The sequence below is a fragment of the Dermochelys coriacea genome, chromosome 16, assembly GCF_009764565.3.
Source record: "Dermochelys coriacea isolate rDerCor1 chromosome 16, rDerCor1.pri.v4, whole genome shotgun sequence".
NCBI lineage: Eukaryota > Metazoa > Chordata > Testudines > Dermochelyidae > Dermochelys > Dermochelys coriacea.
The window spans coordinates 6,116,539-6,141,246 of record NC_050083.1 but is presented as its reverse complement, the minus strand read 5'-3'; the positions used below and the strand labels follow the sequence as shown (position 1 = coordinate 6,141,246).

Here is a 24,708-nt window from a genome sequence, read left to right as displayed (position 1 = left end):
TAACAGACTTAATACCCTCGGTAAAGTCTCACCATTAGCTATAGCCTCAGCAAATTCTTTCTATTTCCTGTCTGAGGCTGGACAATTTTTTTTTTATCCGTCTGACATGCACTATGTCTGACTCCACCCCTGTTTCTATTACAGTTTTATCAAATGTTCTGGACAATGTGTCCCTTACTTCCTCTCCCACATGCACTCTTTGTATCAGCCTAAGGGCTTGACGTGTTTTTAAATCCAGTATAGGTGCTTTATTCCCTTTCACTATCTTAAAGTCCAACAATTTCATTTGATCTTTTACTGTCACTGCTAGTACACATGTACCTGTAATAGGAATGAGTTCCTCCATTATAAGCTTTCAGTTTGACCTGTTTGCTCACCATGTTCCCTGAGTTTTTTCTAATCTTTTGACACTAATACCTGAAACAACATTTACCTGACAGAGCACAATTTGTAGGTTATAAGAATCCCATGTCTAAGAAAATTGTCCATCTGTTTGTTTCTAACTCTTCAGATACAGCTCCTAGATAGAAAAGGAGTACTTGCGGCACTTTAGAGACTAACAAATTGATTTGAGCGTAAGCTTTTGTGAGCTACAGCTCACTTCATCGGATGCACTCAGTGGAAACTACAGTGGGGAGATTTATATACACAGAGAACATGAAACAATGGGTGTTACCATACACACTATAAGGGGAGTGATCATTTAAGATGACAGGTTAAGATGAACTATTACCAGCAGGACAGCGGGTGGGGGGGGTGGGGGAGAAAACCTTTTGTAGTGATAATCAAGGTGGGCCATTTCCAGCAGTTGACAAGAACATCTGAGGAATAGTGGGGGGATGGGGGGGAGAAATAACATGGGAAAATAGTTTTACTTTGTGTAATGACTCATCCATTCCCAGTCTCTATTCAAGCCTAAGTTAATTGTATCCAGTTTGCAAATTAATTCCAATTCAGCAGTCTCTCACTGGAGTCTGTTTTTGAAGTTTTTTTGTTGAAGAATAGCCACTCTTAGGTCTGTAATCGAGTGACCGGAGAGATTGAAGTGTTCTCCAACTGGTTTTTGAATGTTATAATGCTTGACGTCTGATTTGTGTCCCTTTATTCTTTTACGTAGAGACTGTCTAGTTTGACCAATGTACATGGCAGAGAGGCATTGCTGGCACATGATGGCATATATCACATTGGTAGATGCGCAGGTGAACAAGCCTCTGATAGTGTGGCTGATGTGATTAGGCCCTATGATGGTGTCCCCTGAAAAGATATGTGGACAGAGTTGGCAACGGGCTTTGTTGCAAGGATAGGTTCTTGGTTTAGTGGTTCTGTTGTGTGGTGTGTGGTTGCTGGTGAGTATTTGCTTCAGGTTGGGGGACTGTCTGTAAGCAAGGACTGGCCTGTCTCCCAAGATCTGTGAGAATGATGATGGTGATGGCTAGTGGCGTTCTGTTATTTTCTTTGTTGGGCCTGTCCTGTAGTAGGTGACTTCTGGGTGATTTCTGCCGATAATGTCACGGCAAACCTGGTGGCTGAACTTTGTGACTTTGTCCTCACCCATAACTATTTCACATTTGGGGACAATGTATACCTTCAAGTCAGTGGCACTGCGATGGGTACCTGCATAGCCCCATAGTATGCCAACATTTTTCTGCCTGACTTAGAACAACGCTTCCTCAGCTCTCGTCCCCTAATGCCCCTACTCTACTTGCGCTACATTGATGACATCTTCATCATCTGGACCCATGGAAAAGAAGCCCTTGAGCAATTTCACCATGATTTCAATAATTTCCATCCCACCATCAACCTCAGCCTGGACCAGTCCACACAAGAGATCCATTTCCAGGACACTATGGTGCTAATAAGTGATGGTCACATAAACACCACCGTATACCAGAAACCTACTGACCACTATTCCTACCTATATGCCTCCAGCTTTCACCCAGATCACACCACACAATCCATTGTCTACAGCCAAGCTCTACGATACAATTGCATTTACTCCAACTCCTCAGACAGAAACAAACATCTACAAGATCTCTATCAAGCATTCTTACAACTACAATACCCACCTGCTGAAGAGAAGAAACAGATTGACAGAGCCAGAAGAGTACCCAGAAGTCACCTACTACAGGACAGGCCCAATAAAGAAAATAACAGAATGCCACTAGCCATCACCTTCAGCCCCCAACTAAAACCTCTCCAACGCATCATCAAGGATCTACAACCTATACTGAAGGACGACCCATCATTCTCACAGATCTTGGGAGACAGGCCAGTCTTTGGTCCTTAGTCGCTAAGGTGCCACAAGTACTCCTTTTCTTTTTGCGAATACAGACTAACACGACTGCTACTCAGAAACCAGCTCCTAGCTAGAACTCCCGAGCTGTTGTCTGTGCTCCCTTCCAGGATCACTTGCATTAGCATACAGGCTTCACTTCCGCTTCCGCAGTTGCTGAACCTGGTTGCAGACGTTGGCACAATGATTGTATTTCTTGCAAATATTGCAGCACTTACCAAAAGCTGGGCATTGTTGAGGGCATTTTTTGTCCACATCCTGAGCAATCTTTGAAGTTTTTACAAACTCTTGTGCTTTGCAATTTTCATGCATCTCTGTTGTTAGTTTTCTACTGACTGACTGCTTGCCAGTTTTTTGTCTCTCATGTCACTCTATCCAGTGTGGCAGTGTTCTCCTTTCCTTCTATAATTTTTATGCTATTGAATGATTTCTGCTGCCTGACACAGTCTTACGGCTTTATCCAAAGTGAGATCCCTATCGTCCAATAGTCTCTTTTGCAGCTTTGGATCTCTGATTCCAATTACAAACCACAACACTACATTGGGAAGTGTCATCACACTTCCCCAGTGCAAAGAGAGGAAATATCCGTTGCACACAGGCAGAACAGCAGCTGCCTTCTTGCTGTACAGACTGGATTCATGCGAACACACATGCTCATAAAGAAATGAACCTCGGCAGTGATTTGCCATCTTGAGTGTCTGCCGTGCAGTAGTCACTGAAAAATCACATGGACATGTAGAAAAATGCAGCAGTGGTATATCAGCAGATATGGCCTGGGCATGCATCATTATTATTTATTATTTCTTTCACACAGGCACACATAACACTGCAAAAATCGGGATAATAATTATTTTCTCTCATCCTTCATTTGCCTTGGCTGCTTAGATTGTAAGGTCTTTGGGGCAGAGATGGCTGGAAGTTGAAGCTAGACACATTCAGACTGGAAATAAGGTATAAATATTTAATGTTGAGTGTGATTAACCACTGGAGCTATTTCCCAAGGGTTGTGCTAGATTCTCCATCATTGAACATTTTAAAAGCAAGATTGGGTGTTTTTGTAAGGAATTATTTTGGGGAAGTTCTGTGGCCTGTGTAATACAGGAGGTCAGACGAGATGATCACAATGGTCACTTCTGGTTTTGGAACTCTCCCTCTATTACTGGCTCCCACTGGGGGTTTGCACAGCACTCAGCACAGAGGCATGCAATCTGACACGAGGCCTCCTGTGGCTACTGTCACACACATAATAGTAATAGAGCAGTTGGCGAGTAAATCCATCCAATCCTGCTCTCCTTGTTCTCCTAAAGGTTCCACTGAAGCCAAAAAGGGGCTTCAATGGGATGGAGAAAGTCAGTTTGGGCTCATTATTTGGCACTATTTTACTATTTCAGAAGACATGTTGACATAAATTAACTTTGTGAGGAAAGATTCAGACTGGCTCCATTCAATAATCGTCATTGCACGATACTGCATTTGCTGTGCAGGGGAAGCAATGGCTGCTGGTCCAGTATTGAACATGTCCTATCAGGCCATTTAATCAGCTCCAGTTGTGACCGCTGCAGTAAAAAAATTTCAGTGGAAACTGCTGGAATGTGGAGAGTGGGAAGGAGGCGCTGAGATGCCGGAGGCAAAGACCTTTATTTGTTCTAGGCTCTATTGTTATTGCATATAAAAGGCTTAAAGGGACTGAAATACTAAAGGAGAGGAGAAGGTGGTGAGAAGACAAGTGTAGCTGCCATTGCAGAGACCAGCACCAGCCATGGGGAGAGCTGGACAGAAAACTCTCCTCTCTTTACTCTGTCTAGCAGCAACGGTTTGTCAGGCTCAGGATACTTGCCCAGGTGAGTGAAAGACAATCCTGTTCCCAACAGTGTTTCATACTGTGGCTCTCACCAACCTGGACCCTGGAGAACTGTAAACTGTTTAGGAATGTTTGTTGTTCTACACGTCTATAAAGTGCTTTGTCTGCTCATGGTGCTTTTAAAATGATGAAAAGAACAGCTTCTTTGTACAAAATTCCTTTGTAGAAATTAATCAATATTCTAGAAGTGCACAACACAGACGAGAGGTGTTCAGAAATCGGACACAGTTTTTGCAAATTGTGAAAATGTTGTCTCTTGTCTCCATTGAGATTCTTCAAAATTTGACTTGACCTCTTCTCCCTCATGCTCAGTTACTATCTTCTAACCTCCCTACGTTGCTGCTGGAATCTCTCTGTCTAAAGCTCCCACCTCCTTTGCATATTGGGGCCAAAGCCTTTCTAATCTGGTGACTGACCAACCCACACAGGAAGATGATCTAAATTCTGGAAAATAAAATCTCAGTCTTCAAAGCTCAGAGTGAGTCTATTATTTCAGATCCCTCTGCTTTATAAAATTCACCTTTACCAAATTAAGATGATTATTTGTAAAATCGCAACTGTTGTGTATCTATCTCCGCATATCCACTATACAACTCTTTCTATGTCAACTGTGCTTTGGGTTGAGAATCCAGCAGCATTTGAAGTTTATTTTAGTTCATCAAGATATCCTGTGATCCTTTTGCAAGATTTAGTCATATTTGTGGAGACTTTTTAAAGGAAATGGGTGGTTTGGTAAACAAGGATTGAATATAGGCTTTGCCATCTTATGCATAAATTAATGTATTATTTCAAATTAGGAGGTACAGTTCATCTATCACAGGTAATATTAACCATGTCCACATTTTGTTTACCTCAAAAATTTCCACATCAATAGAGCTCAATGGAGTTGACAGGTATGTCTCTATTTTTCTCCACTGATTTCCCAAAAATAATTTTAAATTTCACAATGTGTATAATATAGAGAGGGGACTGTTAGGTTAAAAAACATATTTAGTTCTTTAAAATGTATTACCTGAGTTTGTAAGAGCAACTGTTTTTTAATTATTTTACTTTTGCACAATTTCTTTACTGAACGGCAGCTATTTGTTTTTCCTCTGCATTTCATTCCGCTTTTGTTTCTCTGTAGTTAATTTCGTTAAAAGATTCTCATGAACTGACGCAATGCTGCAATGTTCGGGTTGGAAACACTGCAGAGGGATATGTACATCAAAATTAAGTCTGAAGTGATTTCTTTTAATACTAATATTAAATAACTTCTTTTTAACTTTTGTTTCCACTATAACTTAAAACAAAGACTAATAGTAATAACCCCCAACTTTTAATATTAGGGCATTGTCTCTGAAATGCATGAAACTGAAGAAAATGTTGGATTTATCACTAATAGAGAAAAGAAAACCAAGGAACTATCTAGGCTGTCATTTGCTGAGTTTATCCCTCTGGATTTCTGCAGAAAGTTTCAGATCCTGAGAAGCTAATAATCATTGATTATGGGTTCATTTCTTTCCCCAGAGGTGAGCTTAGAGGGTTTCAACAGTACCAATAAACTCTCCATTCTCCAAGGCTGCCCTGGAATTCCAGGTGTTACAGGGCCCAAAGGAGACCCAGGAAATGCAGGAACGAGCGGTACGTTCCCAGGCACTGAATAAGGCATGACTGGTGCTGATGTAAATGGGAATTACTTCTGTAATATACTCAGACTTTGGAGATTCCCCTCAAACATGATATGAGGAAACTCACATGGCATAGAATCATAGAATATCAGGGTTGGAAGGGACCTCAGGAGGTCATGTAGTTCAACCCCCTGCTCAAAGCAGGACCAATCCCCAATATTTGCCCCAGATCCCTAAATGGTCCCCTCAAGGATTGAGCTCACAACCCTGGGTTTAGCAGGCCAATTCTCAAACCACTGAGCTATACCTCCCCTCCATCTCCCATATCCCGTGGCAAGGGATTGGAGCTTCAGAATAACCAAGCTTTAAAATATTGTCCATTCCCTTTTGAAGTGTCAGATTGGCAACCAAGTCTCTGTCACTGGCTTGCTGTGTGACCTTAGTCAAGTCACTCTCTTTGAGCCTCAGTTTTCTCCTCTGTATAATGGCAATAATGGTCCTTTACCTCCCAGTGGTTATCTGAGGCACATTTCACTGATCTGTGAAAAGCGCTCTGAGAAGTTTGGATCAGGGGGATAGAGAAGAGGAAATCATGATTATTATCATGAGCCATGACATTTTTAATGGTAGCATGTATAAAATTGTTGTTGTTGATCAGCTTTAGCCCTCACCGAACAGCAAGATGTGCTTGTCCCTTTGACTTCAATGGGCCTCCATGTAAGAGTCCATGCTAAGGAATCCTGATGTGAGATCAGGGACTCAGCGAGCCAGATGCAGATACAGGATTTGAATTTTGATACAGATGATTTATTCGCAAAAAGAAAAGGAGTACTTGTGGCACCTTAGAGACTAACAAATTCATTAGAGCATAAGCTTTCGTGAGCTACAGCTCACTTCATCGGATGCTGTAGCTCACGAAAGCTTATGCTCTAATAAATTTGTTAGTCTCTAAGGTGCCACAAGTACTCCTTTTCTTTTTGCAAATACAGACTAACACGGCTGCTACTCTGAGATGAGTTATTGTAATTCCAGGTTGGGGTGGTGGGTGGGGATTATGTACTCAGTATTTATGCTACCTTGGAAAATATTCAGTCAGTTTTCTGTGTTTGCAGGAGAACGGGGACCTCTGGGGATCCCTGGAAAGGAGGGAAAAACTGGCCCAAAAGGTAAAGTAACAAAGGGCAGAGAACTGTGTTTTCCTATAGGTGACCTAAGAACAGGAAATAAGTTTTTAATCAAATATCTATTAGAGCTAGTTATAAAACATCAATTCCTATAATATCTGGGCTCCAAAACCACCACAAGTTCCCTTCACTCTATTTTTGACAATTAAGGGTTTATTATTGCAACACAACTTCAGTTCTGATCCACTGCAAGATCTTGCTATCTCTGATCAGTCTTTACTATTTTATTTTTTGTTCAATCAGGAAAAAGAGGTCCTGCTGGTCGTCCTGGAATGAAAGGTGAGAGACCTCAGATTATTCTTCTCACTGCAGAGCAGGGCACTTTATGGCGCTACTCACATGATAGAGGAATTGGGAGCAACAATCCCCCCGCCTCGTTTCATTATACAATTTTTCCTTCCAGCTTCTTGCCAAACAAAAAAGCTGAAATGAAATTGGTTCTGGTTAAACATGAAGTCCTCTTTTTGATTAATAGCCAAATGTCAAAACACAGTGTTGTTCTGAAATGAAGAGTTAGAACATTTCAAAATTGTGAATAAAATGTTAGCTGCAAAAATTTCACCCAACTCTAAGTATAATATCTGATATGTCATGAAGTCCAATGCAGTCACAGGAAATAGATCTCAACTGCAGTGTAGACATAGCCTAAGCCTATTTCATTTCAGCCAATGCAGAAGATAAGATAGGATAAATGCAGTACTGCCAACCCCAAATTTTTGAAAAACTTAAGTTAGGTTCATCAAAAATTAGGAGACTGGTTTCAGAATCATGAGATTATGTAAAATAATAGATATGGTATTCTTTTTATTTGCCTTCTGCTTTTTGAGTATTTAGGGGGCACTGGGGTCACATTTTGAAGCTTTCACCGTAGCTTTGAGGGCTAGAAACTTACTTTTTCTTCAAGACTGAAGTCTGAAATCATGTCACATCCACTTGACTCCAGGAGCTTGGGCTTTAAGGAAAACAATAATTATCATGAGACTCATGACCAAATCCTGAGAGTTGGCAACATACATCACTTAAGTCCCACAAAAAGCTAACTTTAACAGATTGTGCGGAGTGTAGCTGGTACACAGGCCTTGAACTAGCCCCTCCACACAATTAAACCCAAGTGATTGCTATAGTGAGATGGTGAATTATGGAGGTGACCTCCAGGTAAAACAAGCATTGTATTCTGAGTTCTTTTTTTAGGAGATAAAGGAGCCCGGGGAGCTACAGGTGTCCCTGGAACATTTGGTGAGACCCTCTGCATTCTCCTTTATACTGAACACATCATTTCAGTTTTATTTTTGCAGCACTAAAAATTAAGAGGCTGAAGAAGCTTGTTTCTGGAATAGTTACCATGTCCACAATATCAAGCTCAGTGATCCTCTTGTAAGATTTGGGCTCTATAAAGAGAGAAATAGCTGTGCCTATAAAAACAGGAGGCTATCCATGTGTTGTAACATCCGGAACAACACTAGCCAGATGACCTTTGGTATGAGAGAGAACAGCTGAAATGTAAGTGAAAGCTGTAGATCTGGAGGTGTATCCTAGAGAAGGTTACTTTCCCCTACCCCTCCTTATATTTCGCACATACCAGGAGTGGGGAGTATGAATCACAAGAAATGGATCCTATTTATATGTCCAGTTAAAGGAATGACCCTTTTTCTACCAGTACTTTATTTAACTGTTATTCTCCCATTGTCACTTGGAATTTTTTTTTTAAAAAATATTGAGTCAAGTTCACAGCTAGCGTAAGCACATACAACTCCCCTGGCTTTGTGGGCATTGCTCCTATGAACTGACCAGCAATTAACTTAGTCTATTAAGGACCAATTCTTAACTCTGCAAGTAGGAGCCTCATAAGAGGGTTATAAAATAGCATTAGCTACCGAATGAGAGCTGTCTTGATGGTTCAGGCTGGAAGGCTCAGATCAGAGATGTGTATGAATCCATTAGCAGTTGGATTTTCAAAATTAAAAACCTGTCTAGTGCATTTTCAAGATATCGAGTACTTTGCTAACCCAGCTTTACCTGTTGGGCAATTACACAGTTTAAAAGAAAGTAGAATATTTTCTGGTTCCATTTCACTTTCTACTGTGTTTCTTTTCATGACCAGTGGAGGAAGACCTGGAAGACAGAAAGTGTAAGAAAGGTGAGTTTCTTATGACCACCAAATGTCATCTCATTCCATCCAGAGACCCAAACATCAAAACCCATTAGAGATAGACAAATTGCCAAAAAATACATCTGTGATTTACCCCATTTACTGTTCTCAAACTATGAGCAAAGAGACTTTGATCTTTTAAAATGAAGGTATTTTCTGTTAGCATTTGGCCAGTGAATCTTTTGTAGAAATACATTTCTGCCAATGGGTTCGCTTGCAAACTGTTTGATGTGACTATTCCTGTGTGTATCTGATATTTTTTTGGGGTGAATGCTCATCCAAGTCATATGATAACCTGAAGCTCTTCTGACTCACAGAGAGATTTGAAAATGCTGCATGGGGACTTGCAACACAAATCTTTGTGCACAATTCAATTTCCATGAGTTTTTAAGATGTTTGAGCCAATCCTCTGTTCAGGTTGAGCTGTTCTCATACAGAACAGATGGGGTTAGGCAGGTGGTTGCATCTTTTCCTCTTGCAAACAAAGTTAATACAGACCAGACTGGCACAGTGGAGTCTAAATCATTTGTTCTGCTAACTACAGAGAGCATGAAAAGCCTTGGTAGGTACATATGCTGCTGCTGTGGTAGGTTTCCAAAGATAGTTTGTGGTCCCTTTGTGTTCTATTTAAAGGGATACTATCCAATTCCCAAACACTACAGTGGGGAGGAGAGAAGATGGTGGCTGAAAGAATATTTTCTAGTTATCTGATTCTGCAATTGATCTGGCCCTCAGTGCAACAAATAGCAGACCATGAATCCCTTCTCCAAAGAGAGTTATACAACTAATTTAAATTTTTCAATTCCTCTTTCAACCAGGAGCAAAGAACTGCAAAGAGCTGTTAGCTAGAGGGATCCGCATGAGCGGCTGGTACACCATCTACCCACATGACTGTAAAGCCATGACCGTGCTGTGTGACATGGACACAGATGGTGGAGGATGGATTGTAAGAACAGAGCATAATGAAGCTTGTTGGATATTTTTTCCTTGAACAACAAACAGTTTACTGTCCCAAGAATGGGAGGTGGCCCTTAGCCAGTGGGTTGTAGCTAGGAGAAAAGCATGAGAACAGAAGCTCTAAAGTTGTTAGCTCCCCATGAGTAGCTGAAATAAAAACACAGACACTTCCTGAGCACTTTTAATGCTCCCTAGCCCTTGGTTGTGGAGATAACTTGGTTGTGAACAAAATGGGTTTCATGGAGGGAACCCGGAGCTTTAGTGTCTAAAAGACCCCGTCTGAGGGGACATTTGTCACTGCTCTGACACAGGTTTCCCTTCTCCTGGCTATTCTCTGCCCGGCTCTCAGAGCCTCCTCAATAGCTGCCCAGACTCCGGAGCCAGAATTCCTTCTTCCTTCCACTTCTGGTGCATCAGCTGCTCTGTCACTCCAGCAACCTCCGAGTACGAGTGGAGAGAGCGTTCTAGGGAGCTGAGCATGGGAGGGGTTTGAACCACATCACATTTAAACCTTCTAATTTATTATTACACTTATTTATATCCCAGTCGTGCCTAGAGAATCCGATAAAGATCAGGGTCCCATTGCGCTAGGTGCTGAACACACATAATGAGAGACAGCCCCGTCCTTTGCAGCTCACAGTCTCCATAGACAAGGCAGACATAGGGCCGCGCAGAAAGCAGAGGTGATGTGACTTGCTCGAGCAGCACAACTGGGTATAGATCTCAGGCCTCCTTATTGCCAGTCCAGTGCTGTAGATTTTGGACCATATGATTCTTTAATCTAGTGCTGTTGCTGCCAAGATTTAATATGATCCTCTGAGACAAGCCTCCCTCTGTGATAGTCATCTGAGCTGAAATAGACCTGACCACGTTAAATCTCATCCAATGATTTACAGTCTCAGAGCTTCTGGTCTTCTGCTCTATATAGGATGGGAAACAATATGGGATTTCCCAGCTGAGAACCTCCTGTTTCCCTGCAGGTGTTCCAGAGACGGGTGGATGGCTCCGTGGACTTTTACCGTGACTGGAATTCATACAAAAGAGGTTTTGGCAGCCGGCTGTCAGAATTCTGGCTGGGGAACGAAAATATCCATCTGTTATCATTCCTTGGTAAAGACATCATTGATGCATTCTTTTCCTTACAACAACCTTCTCCACCAAGTTTTGTTCCCACACTTTAGCCATGGATACAGGGTATAGAGTTGTACTATCAGTAGAGGTAACACTTCTGCTGCAGACACCCCTTCCTGTTCCTTACAGGCCAGGCGTGCCACACAAAGCTATTGAAACCAATAATGCTATGGTAGCTGGGCTGGATCCAGTCATGATTCCTGGAGCAGCATTTTGTCCTCAGGTGGTTCGCCCACAGTACAGCAATAAGGGATGCTACAGCCTGGATAAGGTCACCGATTCTGAACTATCTTTGCGAAGCATAACATGGAGCAGTCTTTTAATAGGGAGGTCAGGTTGGTGGATGGAAAATGAATTGATAAAGGTCGATACAAATATATTTTGCTTGATTCAAGAATCAGTGGATGAAATTCTGTGGTGTGTGTGATGCAGGCAATTCAAACTAGATGATCATAATGGTCCCAACATAACGGAGCCTGATTTGTGCGTAGAGCCTTTAGGGGCTTCTGCAATAAAAACATTCAATAACAGTAATAAACACTAATGGAATTTGCTGAACATTTTGCTTTCAAATTGTTTTCTAAAGTTCCCAACGAGCTTCGCATCGATCTCAGAGATTTTGACAACAACTATGAATTTGCTACATTCTCATCATTCAGAGTTTCAGGGGACACTGAGAAATACACGCTGATCGTTGGACCCTTTGTGAATGGCACTGCAGGTAGGTTCTGAGCTCATCCTTTATGGCAGATGGAAAAATGGAAAGCAAAAGTGATGAAAAATATTCAATGGCAGAAACAAAAGGCGAGGTAATCTGTGGAAGTGATGTCTCTCAGGAAACATCAGTTATTCTCCTGCTGAACTATTAGAGAACACTAGATCTAGTGACAACAAAATATATAGTATAATATGGATATCCAGCCAAGTGAAGGATTGAACGCAGAATAACGAGCAGAGGTAGGCACAGCTACTGCTGGTTGCTTTCCTAAATTAGATCTTAATGCCCCATAGAAATATCTGAATTAAACTAAGTAGGCACACCAGGATTGGTACAAGTCCCTGGGTGGGTAGATAAGCCCCATTTCATGCAAACTATTCAGAAACAGGAATACCAGAGACAAGAATATTCTGTGGCATGCAGAGTCTGCTGCATACCATTGCAGGATTGCTCAGACACACCTACAAGCCCCCTAGGGAGAAGGGCTTTTAAAAGGGCAGGGGACAAAAGCCAACAGCTAAGCATAAAAAAAGAGGGCTAGATTTTTTGGGGGAGGGGGTATGTAGGGTCAGAGGAGGAAGAAGAGGGTAACCAGTAGAGGCATATACTCAGAATCTCAGATACCTATAAGTAAATATCAGACAGATGGGGAATAAACTGGAAGGATTAGTACAATTGTAAATTTACTACTTAAGTGGCATCACAGAAACTTGGTGGGATGAGTCTCATTACTGGAATTTTGGTATAGTGGGGTATAGCTTGTTTAGGAGGGACAGGCAAGGTAAAAAGGGAGAAGGTGTTGAATTATACAGCAAGAATATTTACACTTGTTCTCTGCTCCAGGAGTAGATGAGAGGCAGACCAATTGATAGTCTCTGGGTAAAGAAAAAAAGGATAATAAATAGAAGTGACCTCTTGGTATGAGTGTACTACAGTAATGGGGACTTTAACTACACAAACGTTTGTTGGAAAAGCAATAAAGAAAAACACAACATTTCTTACAAGTTCTTGAAATGTATTGGGGACACCATTTTGTGGAGGAAGTAACCAGAGGAACCAGCAATTTTAGACTTAATTCTGATGAACAGGGAGGAAATGGTTGTGAATCTGAAGGTGGAATACAATTTGGGTGAAAGTGTTCATGAAATCACAGATGTCTTTATTCTAAGGAAAGGAAGGAATGGAAACATGGACAAAGTGTGAAGGAGAAGTACAAAAGAGTAGCATACCCATGTAGGGACAACATCAAAAAGATTAAGGCACAAAATTAGTTACACCTAGGAAGGAAAAGAAAAAGCCACAAGAAGAGGTTCTTAACATACATTAGCAGCAAGAGAAAGATAAAAGAAAGTGTAGTTCCTTACCTAGCAGGAATGGAGAGCTAATAACTGAGGACATCAAGAAGGCTGAGGTGTTTCATGACTAGTGTGTTTCAATCTTCACTAAAGAGGGTATTGGTGATGGGACTTAACACACTATTAACAACAAGAGGGAAGGAATGCAAGTCCAAATACAGGAGGAAGGTTAAACAATATTTGGATAAGTTAGATGTATTCAAGTCTGGAGGGCCAGGTGAAAATCATCCTAAGGGACTAAAAGAGCTAGCTGAAACAATCTCAGAACCATGAATAATTTTCTGGAGAACTCCTGGAGGATGGGTGAGGTCCCAGACCACTGGAGAAGGGCAAACATAGTACCTATCTTTAAAAGGGGGAACAAACAGGACCCAGGGAACTTTGATACCTGGAAAGACACACCCTCAAATTATTAAACAATCAATTTGTAAACATCTAGAGGACAATCGGATTAATTAGCAATAACCACCATGGATTTCTCATGAACAAATCATGTCAAACCAACCTAATTTCCTTCTCTGACAGGGTTATTGGCTTAGTGGATAAGGGGAAAGCAGTAGACATGATATATTTTGATTTTAGTAAGATTTCTGACAAAATCCCACATGGCATTATCAATAGGGAAACTAGGGAAATGCAGTCTGGATGAAATGACCATAAGGTGGGTGCATAACAGGTTGAAAGACTGTACTCAAAGAGTAGTTATCAATGGTTTGCTGTCAAACTGGGAGGTTCTAATGGGGTTTTGCAGGGGTCAGTCCTGGGTCCAGTAGTAGTCAATATTTTTATTAATGAGTTGGATAATTGAATGGAGAATATGCTTATAAAATCTGCAGCTGGCACCAAGCTGGGAGGGGTGGCAAGCACTTTGGAAGACAGAATTAGACTGCAAAATGACCTTGGCAAATTGAAGAATTGGTCTGAATTCAACAAGATGAAATTCAGTAAAGACAAGTGAATCACTTTTCACTTAGCAAGGACAAATCAAATGCACAATGTGATGTAGTTGCACAAAAAGCTAATACCATTCTGGGGTGTATTTACAAGAGTGTGGCATGTAAGAAACAGTAGGTAATTGTCCTGCTCTCCTCAGCACTGGTGAGGCCTGAGAACAGTGTCCAATTCTGGACAACACACTTTAGGAAAGATGTGGACAAATTGAAGAGAATTCAGAGGAGAGCAACAAAAATGATAAAAGGTTTAGAAAACGTGACCTATGAGGAAAAGTTAAAAAACCGGTGATGTGTAGTCTTGAGAAAACAAGACTGACGGGGGGAAATCTGGTAACAGCCTTTAAATATGTTAAGAGCTGTTATAAAGAGAACTGTGATCAATTGTTCCCTATGTCCACTGAAGGTAGGACAAGTAGTCACCGGCTTAATCTGTGATAAGTAGATTTAAGTTAGATATTAGAAATACACTTGTAAGTATAAGGGTAGTTAAGCTCTGGACTAGGCTTCCAACAGAGGTTGTGAAATCCGCATCACTGGAAGTTTTAAGGAACAGGTTGGGCAAACGCCTCTCAGGGACGGTCTAGATTTACTTGGGGCTGCCTCAGCCTAGGGGTTGCACTAGATGACTTCTCAAAGTCCCTTCCAGCCCGACATTTCTATGATTCTGTGAATCTATGATCCTGAATCCTCAGCAGACTCCAGGCTAAACTATTAGGGTTAGGACCACATTGGGCTCACATTATACCATCACAATGGTGCAAACCTATTTCAGGACACATAAGGACTGAGCACATTGACTACAATGAGTTACTCCGGATTTATAGTGGTATAACTAAGCTCAGACTATCATTTTTTGCCATCCTTTCATCTACAAGAGACGGTGGGAATTGCAGCCTATGATGTAGTTCGTTTGCAATGTCTCCTGTGACTGAATGGTCCAATCCAAGATTTGCATGATCTTTGGCAGTTGCTGCAAATATATGTATCTTGGTTGGGAGCTGCTTGCTTCCTGTGGGCTCTTTTCTCTTCAAGCTGTAGGAGCCAGCTCCTGTCATGGACTTTGATACTCTGATGGAGCTGATGGCACCACTTGTTACGATCACTTGCCAAGATTTCCCATTGGTCAGGATCAATTCTTTCATATCTTGCTTGCATATGTCTTTATAGTGAAGCTTGGGACGTCCTGTTGTTCTTGTTCCCTTGGATAGTTCCTCATATCGCTTCTCCTTGGGTATCCGTCCGTCTTCTAACCTACTAGGATGGCCCAACCACTGCAGTCATCTTTGCTTGAGCAGGGCTGTCACACTTGGTAAATTTGACCTTCGAATTTGCCCACCACACATGAGAGTGCTGAGGATGAAGGATTGGCACACTAGCATATTGGTCTTGATGGTTAGCTTTGAGTTGTTCCATGCTCTTTTAGTTATTCTGCTAAAGGTGGTGGAAGCCTTTCCAATGCAAATATTTAGTTCTTCATCCAGTGAGAGGTTGGTAGTCATTGTAGAACCCAATAGCTGAACCTTTTGGACTACTTCTAGCTGGTTGGCATTTAAGGTGATTGAATGATCTTGTGAAACCCTCTGTCCTAATACAACCTTTTTCTTGATGCTGATGGTGAGAGCAAATGCCTGACAGGTACTTGAAAGGAGGTCCATGAATTCTTGTAACAGATCTTCATCATGGGCTATGAGGGCAGCATAATCAGCTAAAAGAAGTTCCCTGATTAGCACCTTTTTGACTTTGGTCTTTGAGTTAAGTCATGACAGGTTGAAGAGTTTCCTATCCGATCTTGTGTGGAGATACCCTCAGAATATGGCCTGGTGAAAAATGTTCCTCACTGGAAATAGAACTGCAATCTCTCTCCTTACCCCAGAGATTTCTGCTGCCTCGGAAGGGAGAAATTTAGTAAACCCACTGCAGAACCGCCAGGCTGGGCTGTTAGAACTGAACTGTAAATATGTAAAAAACAAACAAGAAGAGAATATCTCACCCACATTGTCTCTATAAAAACAGGTAATAAATAAACCCAATTGTTTCCACAGGGGATTCTTTAATGGAGCACAATGGCATGATGTTTTCAACCCACGACAATGACAACGACTGGTCTGTAGGTAACTGTGCACTAGCCTTTAAAGGAGCCTGGTGGTACAAGGAGTGTCATGCATCCAACCTGAATGGATTATACCTGAAAGGAGCCCATGAAAGCTATGCTGATGGGGTGAACTGGATGTCATCCAAAGGGGATAGGTACTCCTACAAGATGGCAGAGATGAAAATCAGGCCCATGTAGCCAATCAGGGAGGCACCTGTAATAATTATACTGAGCTCTTATATAGCAGTTATAGGCCTATGATAATAAACATTAATCTGAAGATGACAATAAAGATCTTTTCTTTATGCACGAGCCACAAGGGGGCAGACATCATCGTAGACACTTACCCAGCAAAATGACAGGTTTCAGAGTAGCAGCCGTGTTAGTCTGTATTCGCAAAAAGAAAAGGAGTACTTGTGGCACCTTAGAGACTAACAAATTTATCTGAGCATAAGCTTTCGTGAGATACAGCTCACTTCATCGGATGCATTTGGTGGAAAAAAAAACATCGGATGTATTTTTTCCACCAAATGCATCCAATGAAGTGAGCTGTAGCTCACAAAAGCTTATGCTCTAATAAATTAATTAGTCTCTAAGGTGCCACAAGTACTCCTTTTCTTTTTACCCAGCAAAGTGCACTAGGACTAGAGCAGGTAAAAAAATATTTAAATAGCTTTGTGGGGGGAAAATTGAATTTTTCAGTTGTTTTCATTTCAAAGGATTCTAAATTAACCTATTTTTGCTTTTGGCTTTTGTGCATTAAAAAAGTATGATTTTTTTCCTGTCACACAAAACATTACAACCACATCAATGATACTTCATGAAAATGTTCATGTTTTTTCAAAAGCTGTTTGTCCACAGAAGAACTCGTAATTTGAGAAATGTCAGCCAGCTCTGTCTAGGTTACGTCTCCTCTCCTACATGGCTCTGCTGTCTCTTGATTCCATTACCAGAAGCACCAACCACAGCTCCTACCACTGCCATGCAATTCTTCCTGTGGCGTTCGGGACTCATTACCCTCAGATGCTGCGTCTGCCTCTGGAGAACCTTCCCCTCTGTCAATAAAGCAAAGGCTGCTCAATGAGTTCCACGTCTCAGATTTGTTTGTCCACACAAGACAGTTCAATAGCATTAAAGCCCAAATGTGCCTGGCCCTGCATTGTGAACATTGTGGGCAGAGTGCGCCCTGCGCAGAAGGGGACATTATTTGCCTGGCTACCCTGGGGAGTACAGGAGAGGGGAGCTACCTCTGCCAGCAGCATTGTGGCTGGGAGTGTTGAAATAGGGTGAGGGTGGAAACAGAAGAGCACTGAGACGATCTCAGGCTAAACCTGCACTAGAAAGTCCCATCACCCAGCCCATGGTGCCTTGTGAGGCAGAACAGGCCATAATCTCCCCTCATTATGCTGGTATTATTCCCAGCGGAAGATTTAACAATTTAACAGCAAATGCTGACTGGACCCCTAGTCCCATCCCTCCCCCCATCTCCCTCTCCCTGTGCCAGGGGCAGAGGAAGAAAAAGATGGGCCTTGGTGCAGGTTTTTATTGTGGACCCCCATATGCCATCACATGTCCCACATTCTCTCTTCCCTCACCCCCCACAACCCCCATCCCTGCTTCTGCACCTCCTGCTCTTCTCCCCCGTCCATCCCAACGCCCCACCCAGGTCCATGCCCTGCACCAGAGCTGCTGCTGCTAGAGCCATCACCACGGCTCCTGCCAAAGCCAGACCTGCTACCGCGGGAGTCAGCGCCGCAAACCACAGCTGCTGCTGCCAGCAGAGTTGGAGTCAGAGCCCTAGCAGGCAGCAAGGGGGAGTGCGGGGGGGACAGACCTCCAATCAAAATGGAGGCTCTGCCCCCAATACATTGCCAGTCCTATTCATCAGACTTCACAGCAGAGCCACTCTTTTAGAGTCTCCCACCCGGGCAAATTCAAATGTGGGCCGTGGGGCTCAGCGCACGGCTCTTCCTCGGGGTTCCTGCAGGCCCCCCAACAATAGCAGCGGCCTGCGCTGGGCAGACGTTGTATGGCCAAGCAGCCCTGAGCCTGCCCCAGCTATTCATCTGCCCCTGTTATCTACCTTCTCCCTCTTGATTCCTGACCCCACCTTCACAAGCACCCGACGCAGTCGCCATGGCAGGGGGCCCGTTGGCTGGCTCAGGGCTGAAGCCATTGCACGGGTTGCACGTGTCGAACCCCGTCCCTGGCTGTCAGCCCCAATTCTTATAGGGCTCCCAGGCAGAGATGACTCATGCTCCTCCCCATAGTGGGGGGGCACAATCTAAAGTGGAGGGCACGTGACCGCCCCACGTATCTCCCAAGCCACCCCCCACTTTCCTATGCCCAGGCTTTCCCCACCCCATATTATCTCCAGGTTCAGTCACTGACTCCGGCAGCCGGGCCGGGTGGAGAGCGGGATGGAACCACATCTCACGCCGGCTGGAACCGACTGCTCCAGGTCTCTGTTCCACGCAGCACAACAGCTGCCCGAGAGAGCTGGGCTGGGGAGGTGGCAGCAGCGGCGGGTTGCCCCCAGCCTGGGCCCTGCTGCCAGGGCCAGAGGCCAAGCGTGCCGGCTGGGCAGGAGCAACAGGAGGACAGAGCCCCTCTCCCCGCCCCACAATGCAGCAGGCCAATTGCGGGAGGAGGGCACTTGGTCCCCCATGAGCGCCCTACATATCGCCGCTGCTCCCAGGGGACCCATTGCCACCTGCCCTGCAATGCCTTTGAAAACTCCACAGCGTTTGAGCCTGCCCAGCACTGGCTGCTGCTAGTAGAAGTTTCCTTTCCAGTCTGCAGAGACCAGAGCCTCTGGACATGCGCCAGTGCTGACAGAACCGCTGGTGGGATGTGTTGTGTCTATAGCCTTCTCATGCAGTGGGACACTGAGAGGTATGTATCTGCCTGCTACAGCCTCTCCCCGGCCCCACTCTAGCTTTGCTTATCTCTGCTAGATTCTGCATGGAAAATTTTCTTTTTATGATTCCCCCCACAATCAAGGATAAATTAAGCAGCACAAAAAATACACTTCATTTAGGCCTACACTGCCAGCTTAGTTATTCTCGTACTGGGTGGTGTCTGAAAATGAACATCATAAATAAAAATACAGGTCTGATTTTAGAGCATGAAAAGAAAAAGTGATTTTTTGTTATTTCAAACGGCCTCCAAATATTCTAAGAAGCAGAAACTATCATTTGTAAATCCCTGGAGTCTAAAGTAGAAGTGTGTGAGCCACATCTCAATTCAGGGCACAGGAATCTGTCATTATGGCAAGGTTTAAGTCAGGAAAACAATTTGTTCAATACCACTCAAGTTGCAGCTGTAGTAGTAGCTGATATTTCCAGAGAAACTTTGCTTGAAACTAGTACACATGAAGACCAGATGCGCTACAAACCAACACAGCGAAAGATTATCTTAAAAATCAAATAAAACCCAAAGACTCTGTAGATCAGGGTTTCTGAGGCCCCCACAACATGCTTTTAAATCTCCACAGCCCACCTATACCGCAACAATTGTTTTTCTCCATATAAAATCTACGGCTGGCATTAAGGGGCAGAAATTAAGGGCAATTGCCCGGGGACCATGCCACAAGGAGCACCGCAAAACTAAGTTGCTCAGGCTTCAGCCTCAGCTGCTGGAGCTCAGGGCTCCAAGCTGCTGTCCTCCATGGTGAGGCTTCAGCTTTCTGCCCTGGGCCCTAGCGAGTCTAACACCAGCCATGCTTCCTAAGGAGGTCATCTAGTCCAACCCCCCTGCTCAAAGCAGGACGAACACCAACTAAATCATCTTGACGGAGCCATCAGCAGTGATCAATCTTCCTAGGTACACAAGATTCTACTTGCTCTACAACTTCAGCGTAGCCACATTTCAACACAATCTATTATCCCTTTTCCAAGATGCAGACACTTTTTCTTCTTGGCTTCACCAATTTTCCCAGGTGTCAAAGAGGATCATTAATTCAAATACGTCTACCAGATGCACAATGTCATCTACATAAATTAAGGAGCTTAACTCTAAATCATCCAATGTTATTGCCTCCAACTCTGATAACATTCTTAACTTCCACTTTATGAACTGGACAAAAAGTTATGGCGATTCCATGACCTCTCATCTTACACCCGGCTTTGGCTAGAATCATTTGCTTGATTTTCCAACAGTTCTTACTGTACTGGAGGAGTCTTTATACATAGCTGTTATCATTGCTATTATCTTATCTGGAATGCCATATGATTTTGCTACTTTCCTTTATGCTTCCCTCCAAACCAAATCAAACGCTTTTGTGAAGTTGATGAAAACAGCAAACATTTTTAATCCCCCATTCATGCTGTTAATCTGATGTCTGGCCATGCTGGAAATAATCATTTAATGAGCTATGGGTTGGGAAATTTGCAACATGAGAATCTCAGGGAACTGCTGGAAAGCAGAGAAGAGGAGGGTGGTGTTGAGATGCCAGAGGCGGAGAATAGGCCTGTATGTTAATTGCATATAAAAGGCTTGCAGAGCATAAATCATTGCGGTGAGACGTTGAGGTGGCACTACCAGTGCAGAGACAAGCACCAGCCATGGGGAGAGCTGGACAATCAACCCTGATTGCTTTACTCTGTCTAGAAGCAGCAGTTTGTGAGGCTGAGGACACCTGCCCAGGTGAGGGAGAGAAATCTGTTGGCAACAGCATTTAATACTTTGCAGAATTGGGAATTGATTAGTTCATCTTTATTGTATTAACTATTTAGAGCAGGGACCATGTTCCCTACATTTCTGTAAAGTGCTTTGCTTACTGTTGCTATTCTATAAATAACACTAATAACTGCTCCTTGAAATTATTTTTTAAATAAAATGATAGAGCTGGAAGAACAGTGCAGTTCAGACTAGTTTCCTAACTTCTAACCTTGCCCCATTTCTGCTGGAATCTCTCTAACACATCCATTACCATAATACACTGGTGACAAAATATTTCACTTTGGAAAAGTAACAGACCCACCATCTCCCTAGTTCCAGTTATTAACACATTCTGGAAAATCTAATTTTACTCTTTCAAGCTCATTGATGTCTAACCAAGAATATTCTCCATCACATCCAAATCGAAAAAGCCACTTCCACTTTTAAAAAAGTTTTGTGACTGCATTTAACATTTATTTGTGCAAAAGGCTAAGAAATCACCCATGCAAATTTTATGCATCATCCATGGGACAATGTCTCTTTAATTCGTAAAACTGAAGAAACTCATAGTTGTCTTTAGACTGTAAGCTCTTTGGAGCAGGGACCATCTTTGTGTTCTATATTTGTACATAGTGTAACACAGTGGGGTCTTGGACTTTTAGATACTACCACAACACATACAACTAATAAAGCCTATCCCAGTAAAGTGAAGAAAATATCGAGGTTCTTATTTGGGGATTTCATTTCCTTCCCGGTTATTGCAGAATGTTTCAGAGCCTGGGTCCATCACAGAGATTGTTTATTGATTCATTTCTTTCCCCAGAGGTGAGGATAGTGGGTCAACGTGGATCTGATAAACTCACTGTTCTCCAAGGATGCCCTGGGATTGCTGGAGCTGCAGGTCCCAGAGGAGAACCCAGAGCTGCAGGAATACCACGTATTCAACAAGGGACTGAGTGGGAACTTGCCCTGGTTAGAACTGGGAATTATTTATGTAATAAGGGTTGAGATTTGGGAGCTCTCCATCAGACCCCAATATATGAAAATTCTGCCTGACTATCTGTCACTTAATGCAGCTGCTTCCGAACCATACAGCAATACTGTTAGCACACTGGTTTGATAACAGCTTCTCATTTTAGTACCCAACCTAATGCTTTTAATCAGCCCATAATTTCATCGGTTTCTGTGCAGCAAAGGCACATGCGATGATCACATGATCAGGCAGCAAAGCACACTCAGCTGACTAGAGTTCTGAATTACTGGGTAGATGTACAGACCAATATCCTCAAAGGAATTAGGCAACTAACTACCACTGAAATCCATGAGAGTTAGGTCCCGAAACATGTTTGAGGATTTGGGCCTCAGATACTATAGAGATGGATGGCAGTTTAAAGCCCCAAAATAGACTGGATGATACCTATCAGAGTTATGTCATTGTGAGTCTGGTAGAATCCCATTGACTTCAGTGGGTTCCCCTGGATTTACACCACTACAGCTGTGGTCAGAACCTGAGCAGTAGCCCCTGTTCGCCTCCTTCCACTAATGAAGCCAAGCATAACCAAAGTCTTCTCTGTTCCCCAAGAGGTTACTCTTGCTTGGTGAAAGGAGAAGTTAGTGGCTCCACTACAGAACTGATCTGCCAGGTTATGGGAAGCTGAACTGCAATGACTTTTATTAAGTGAACACGCTTATCTTCCACAGGGATTCATTATCCTACCACAAGGACATGCCATTTATAACCAGAGACTGTGACAATGACCAACAGTAAAGTAACTGAGCCAAAAAGTTTAAAGGAGTCTGGTGGTACAATAATTGCCAAAATGCCAATGGGATGTACTGGCTGGGAACCCACAGCAGCTAAGCAGATGGGGTGAACTAGGAGACCAACAAAGGGGACTACTATTCCTACACAGTATCAAAAATGAAATTTAAGTCTGTTGAGCCCAGCACTTAGTCAACAACAGCAAACAGCTAGAGAGGTCTCTTTAGGTGAATTGATTTCTTTTTAGATCACACTTGCTTATCCCTTTCTGTTGGCCCCATGTGACATATGCCTATGTAAGAGAGGGCACAACTGGACCATATTATCTAGAGTCTCCTGGAGTGGAGATTTCTGTGCAAGTGTAAGTTTAATCAGTTGATGCTTGAATATATCTATGGTCAGCATAGTGATGGTTGGGGATGGAACCCATGATCCGTTACCAAAAACACAAGCACTTCCCTTACCACCTGGTTGGTAAACAGGGGCATGGGCTGTTATGTGGCAAGGTTTGACATTTCATTGGGGGGAGGGGAAATCAGACTTTCTGGCAAAAAAAACAACAACTTAGACTCACAATTTTCCATGGCAAGCAGACGCTTGTTTAGTTGAAAAGCCAATTTTCCACTGAAAAAATAGATGGAAAATTTTCAAGCAATCCTTACTCCTGAGCTTAAGGCGTAACTCTTGGGCCAGATCCTCTTTTACACTCAGGTCCTGCCCAGGTGCCTGCCCCTGGCCAGAGCTTCTCTGTAGATATCGCTGGGTGAAGACAACTGCACTAGTGGATCTACCTCCTCTGCCCATGCCTCCTCCCATCACAGGGGGCGAGGAGGTGGCAGGATAGAAGCACAGCAACATTCTGCTAGACTAACTGGTTTTGCCAACACCAATCCTTCAACGATCACGAGTCAGCCCCAACCCGCCCCTAAACAATCATGAAATTGGCTTTAAAAATAAAATACGTTTGGGGTTGATTTTTATTTGCCTTCCAGAACCTTTACAGTGCATTCATTTTCATGCTGTTGCCTGGAATTTCTTTACAACCACTGGTTCTTGGGATGAAAACTTAGATTCTCACATCTTCACTTGCCTCCAGCAGCTGGGGCCTTAAGAAATATGACATTGTGAGAGCTGGCAAAACTGTGCTATGCTGATCCTCTCTTGGCATTTGGTTCCTCAGGGACCACTGCATGCAGCACTCAAAAGTCATGCTGTATAGAACAGTGTAAATGTAGCTTACTGTTTGGTAACAAACATGCTTTTACACAAGAGTGGGTAGAACGCCAGGGCTATCTTTCCCAGCAGTCTGCTGACAGGTCAGGAAGACACCGCTCTGGTGAGCCCAGCTTAGTCACAGCAGAGGGCGGAGCTCCTGGGAGATGCTCAAGCAGCAGGTTTCTGGAAGCTGGGTGTGTTGGTTGCTTGATTCTTGCAAAACTGTCAATAAAATACTCCAGTTTGAAACAGCACCCTACTCTGGGAGTTTAACACCTGGCTCTGCCACTGGTATAAATTATAGTTACCCCCAGGCTACTCTAACTCACTACAAGGTTGGGACTGACTTATCCCAGCCCACATGATCAGAGCTGTAAAGGGCTCCCTGAGGAGCGTCTGTGCCCTGGGAACATTTCATTGTTTGTAGGACTCATGTTTCAGGGGACTACTCTACTGACTTTAGTTCTGCATGGTACTTAATAGGGCCTAGTTTGTTTAGAATCACTGTGTGCTGCTGACACACAGAGTGACAGCTGAGCTTTAGGGATGTTTCACTCTTGTGTTATTTCTTTATAATCACAAAATGCAACATGAACCTTCACTGTGTGGTGGAGAAGGGGAAACTATGCCATGGGACACCCTCCCTCTCTATCTATTCTGCCTTGCTGATCATTTGTGTAACTGAATAAAGCACAAAAAAAACCAAACAGATGTTCTACTTGTTGGCCTGTTTAGTTAACTGCAGGAGATCTGGGGGTAGCTTTAT

General features: G+C 43.1%; 1 protein-coding gene across 1 annotated transcript; it reads left to right on the top strand.

Moving 5' to 3' along the window:
• The first annotated feature begins 3,747 nt into the window (after positions 1-3,747).
• LOC119844166 (ficolin-2-like) lies at positions 3,748-16,716 on the top strand. Its single transcript, XM_038374608.2, has 10 exons — positions 3,748-4,134; positions 5,664-5,777; positions 6,877-6,930; positions 7,192-7,227; positions 8,140-8,184; positions 9,050-9,085; positions 9,916-10,043; positions 11,035-11,164; positions 11,772-11,906; positions 16,254-16,716. Exons 1-10 carry the CDS (start codon positions 4,053-4,055, stop codon positions 16,499-16,501), a joined length of 1,008 nt encoding a protein of 335 aa, XP_038230536.1. The 5' UTR covers positions 3,748-4,052; the 3' UTR covers positions 16,502-16,716.
• The last annotated feature ends 7,992 nt before the right edge of the window (positions 16,717-24,708 follow it).

Bases quoted from the DNA above. Each gene is read 5' to 3' on its own strand.
- LOC119844166 (XM_038374608.2), top strand. From the start codon at position 4,053: ATGGGGAGAGCTGGACAGAAAACTCTCCTCTCTTTACTCTGTCTAGCA. The intron at 7,228-8,139 runs GTGAGAGACCTC...TTCTTTTTTTAG, and splicing joins TGGTCGTCCTGGAATGAAAG to GAGATAAAGGAGCCCGGGGA. The intron at 11,907-16,253 runs GTAGGTTCTGAG...TTGTTTCCACAG, and splicing joins CTTTGTGAATGGCACTGCAG to GGGATTCTTTAATGGAGCAC.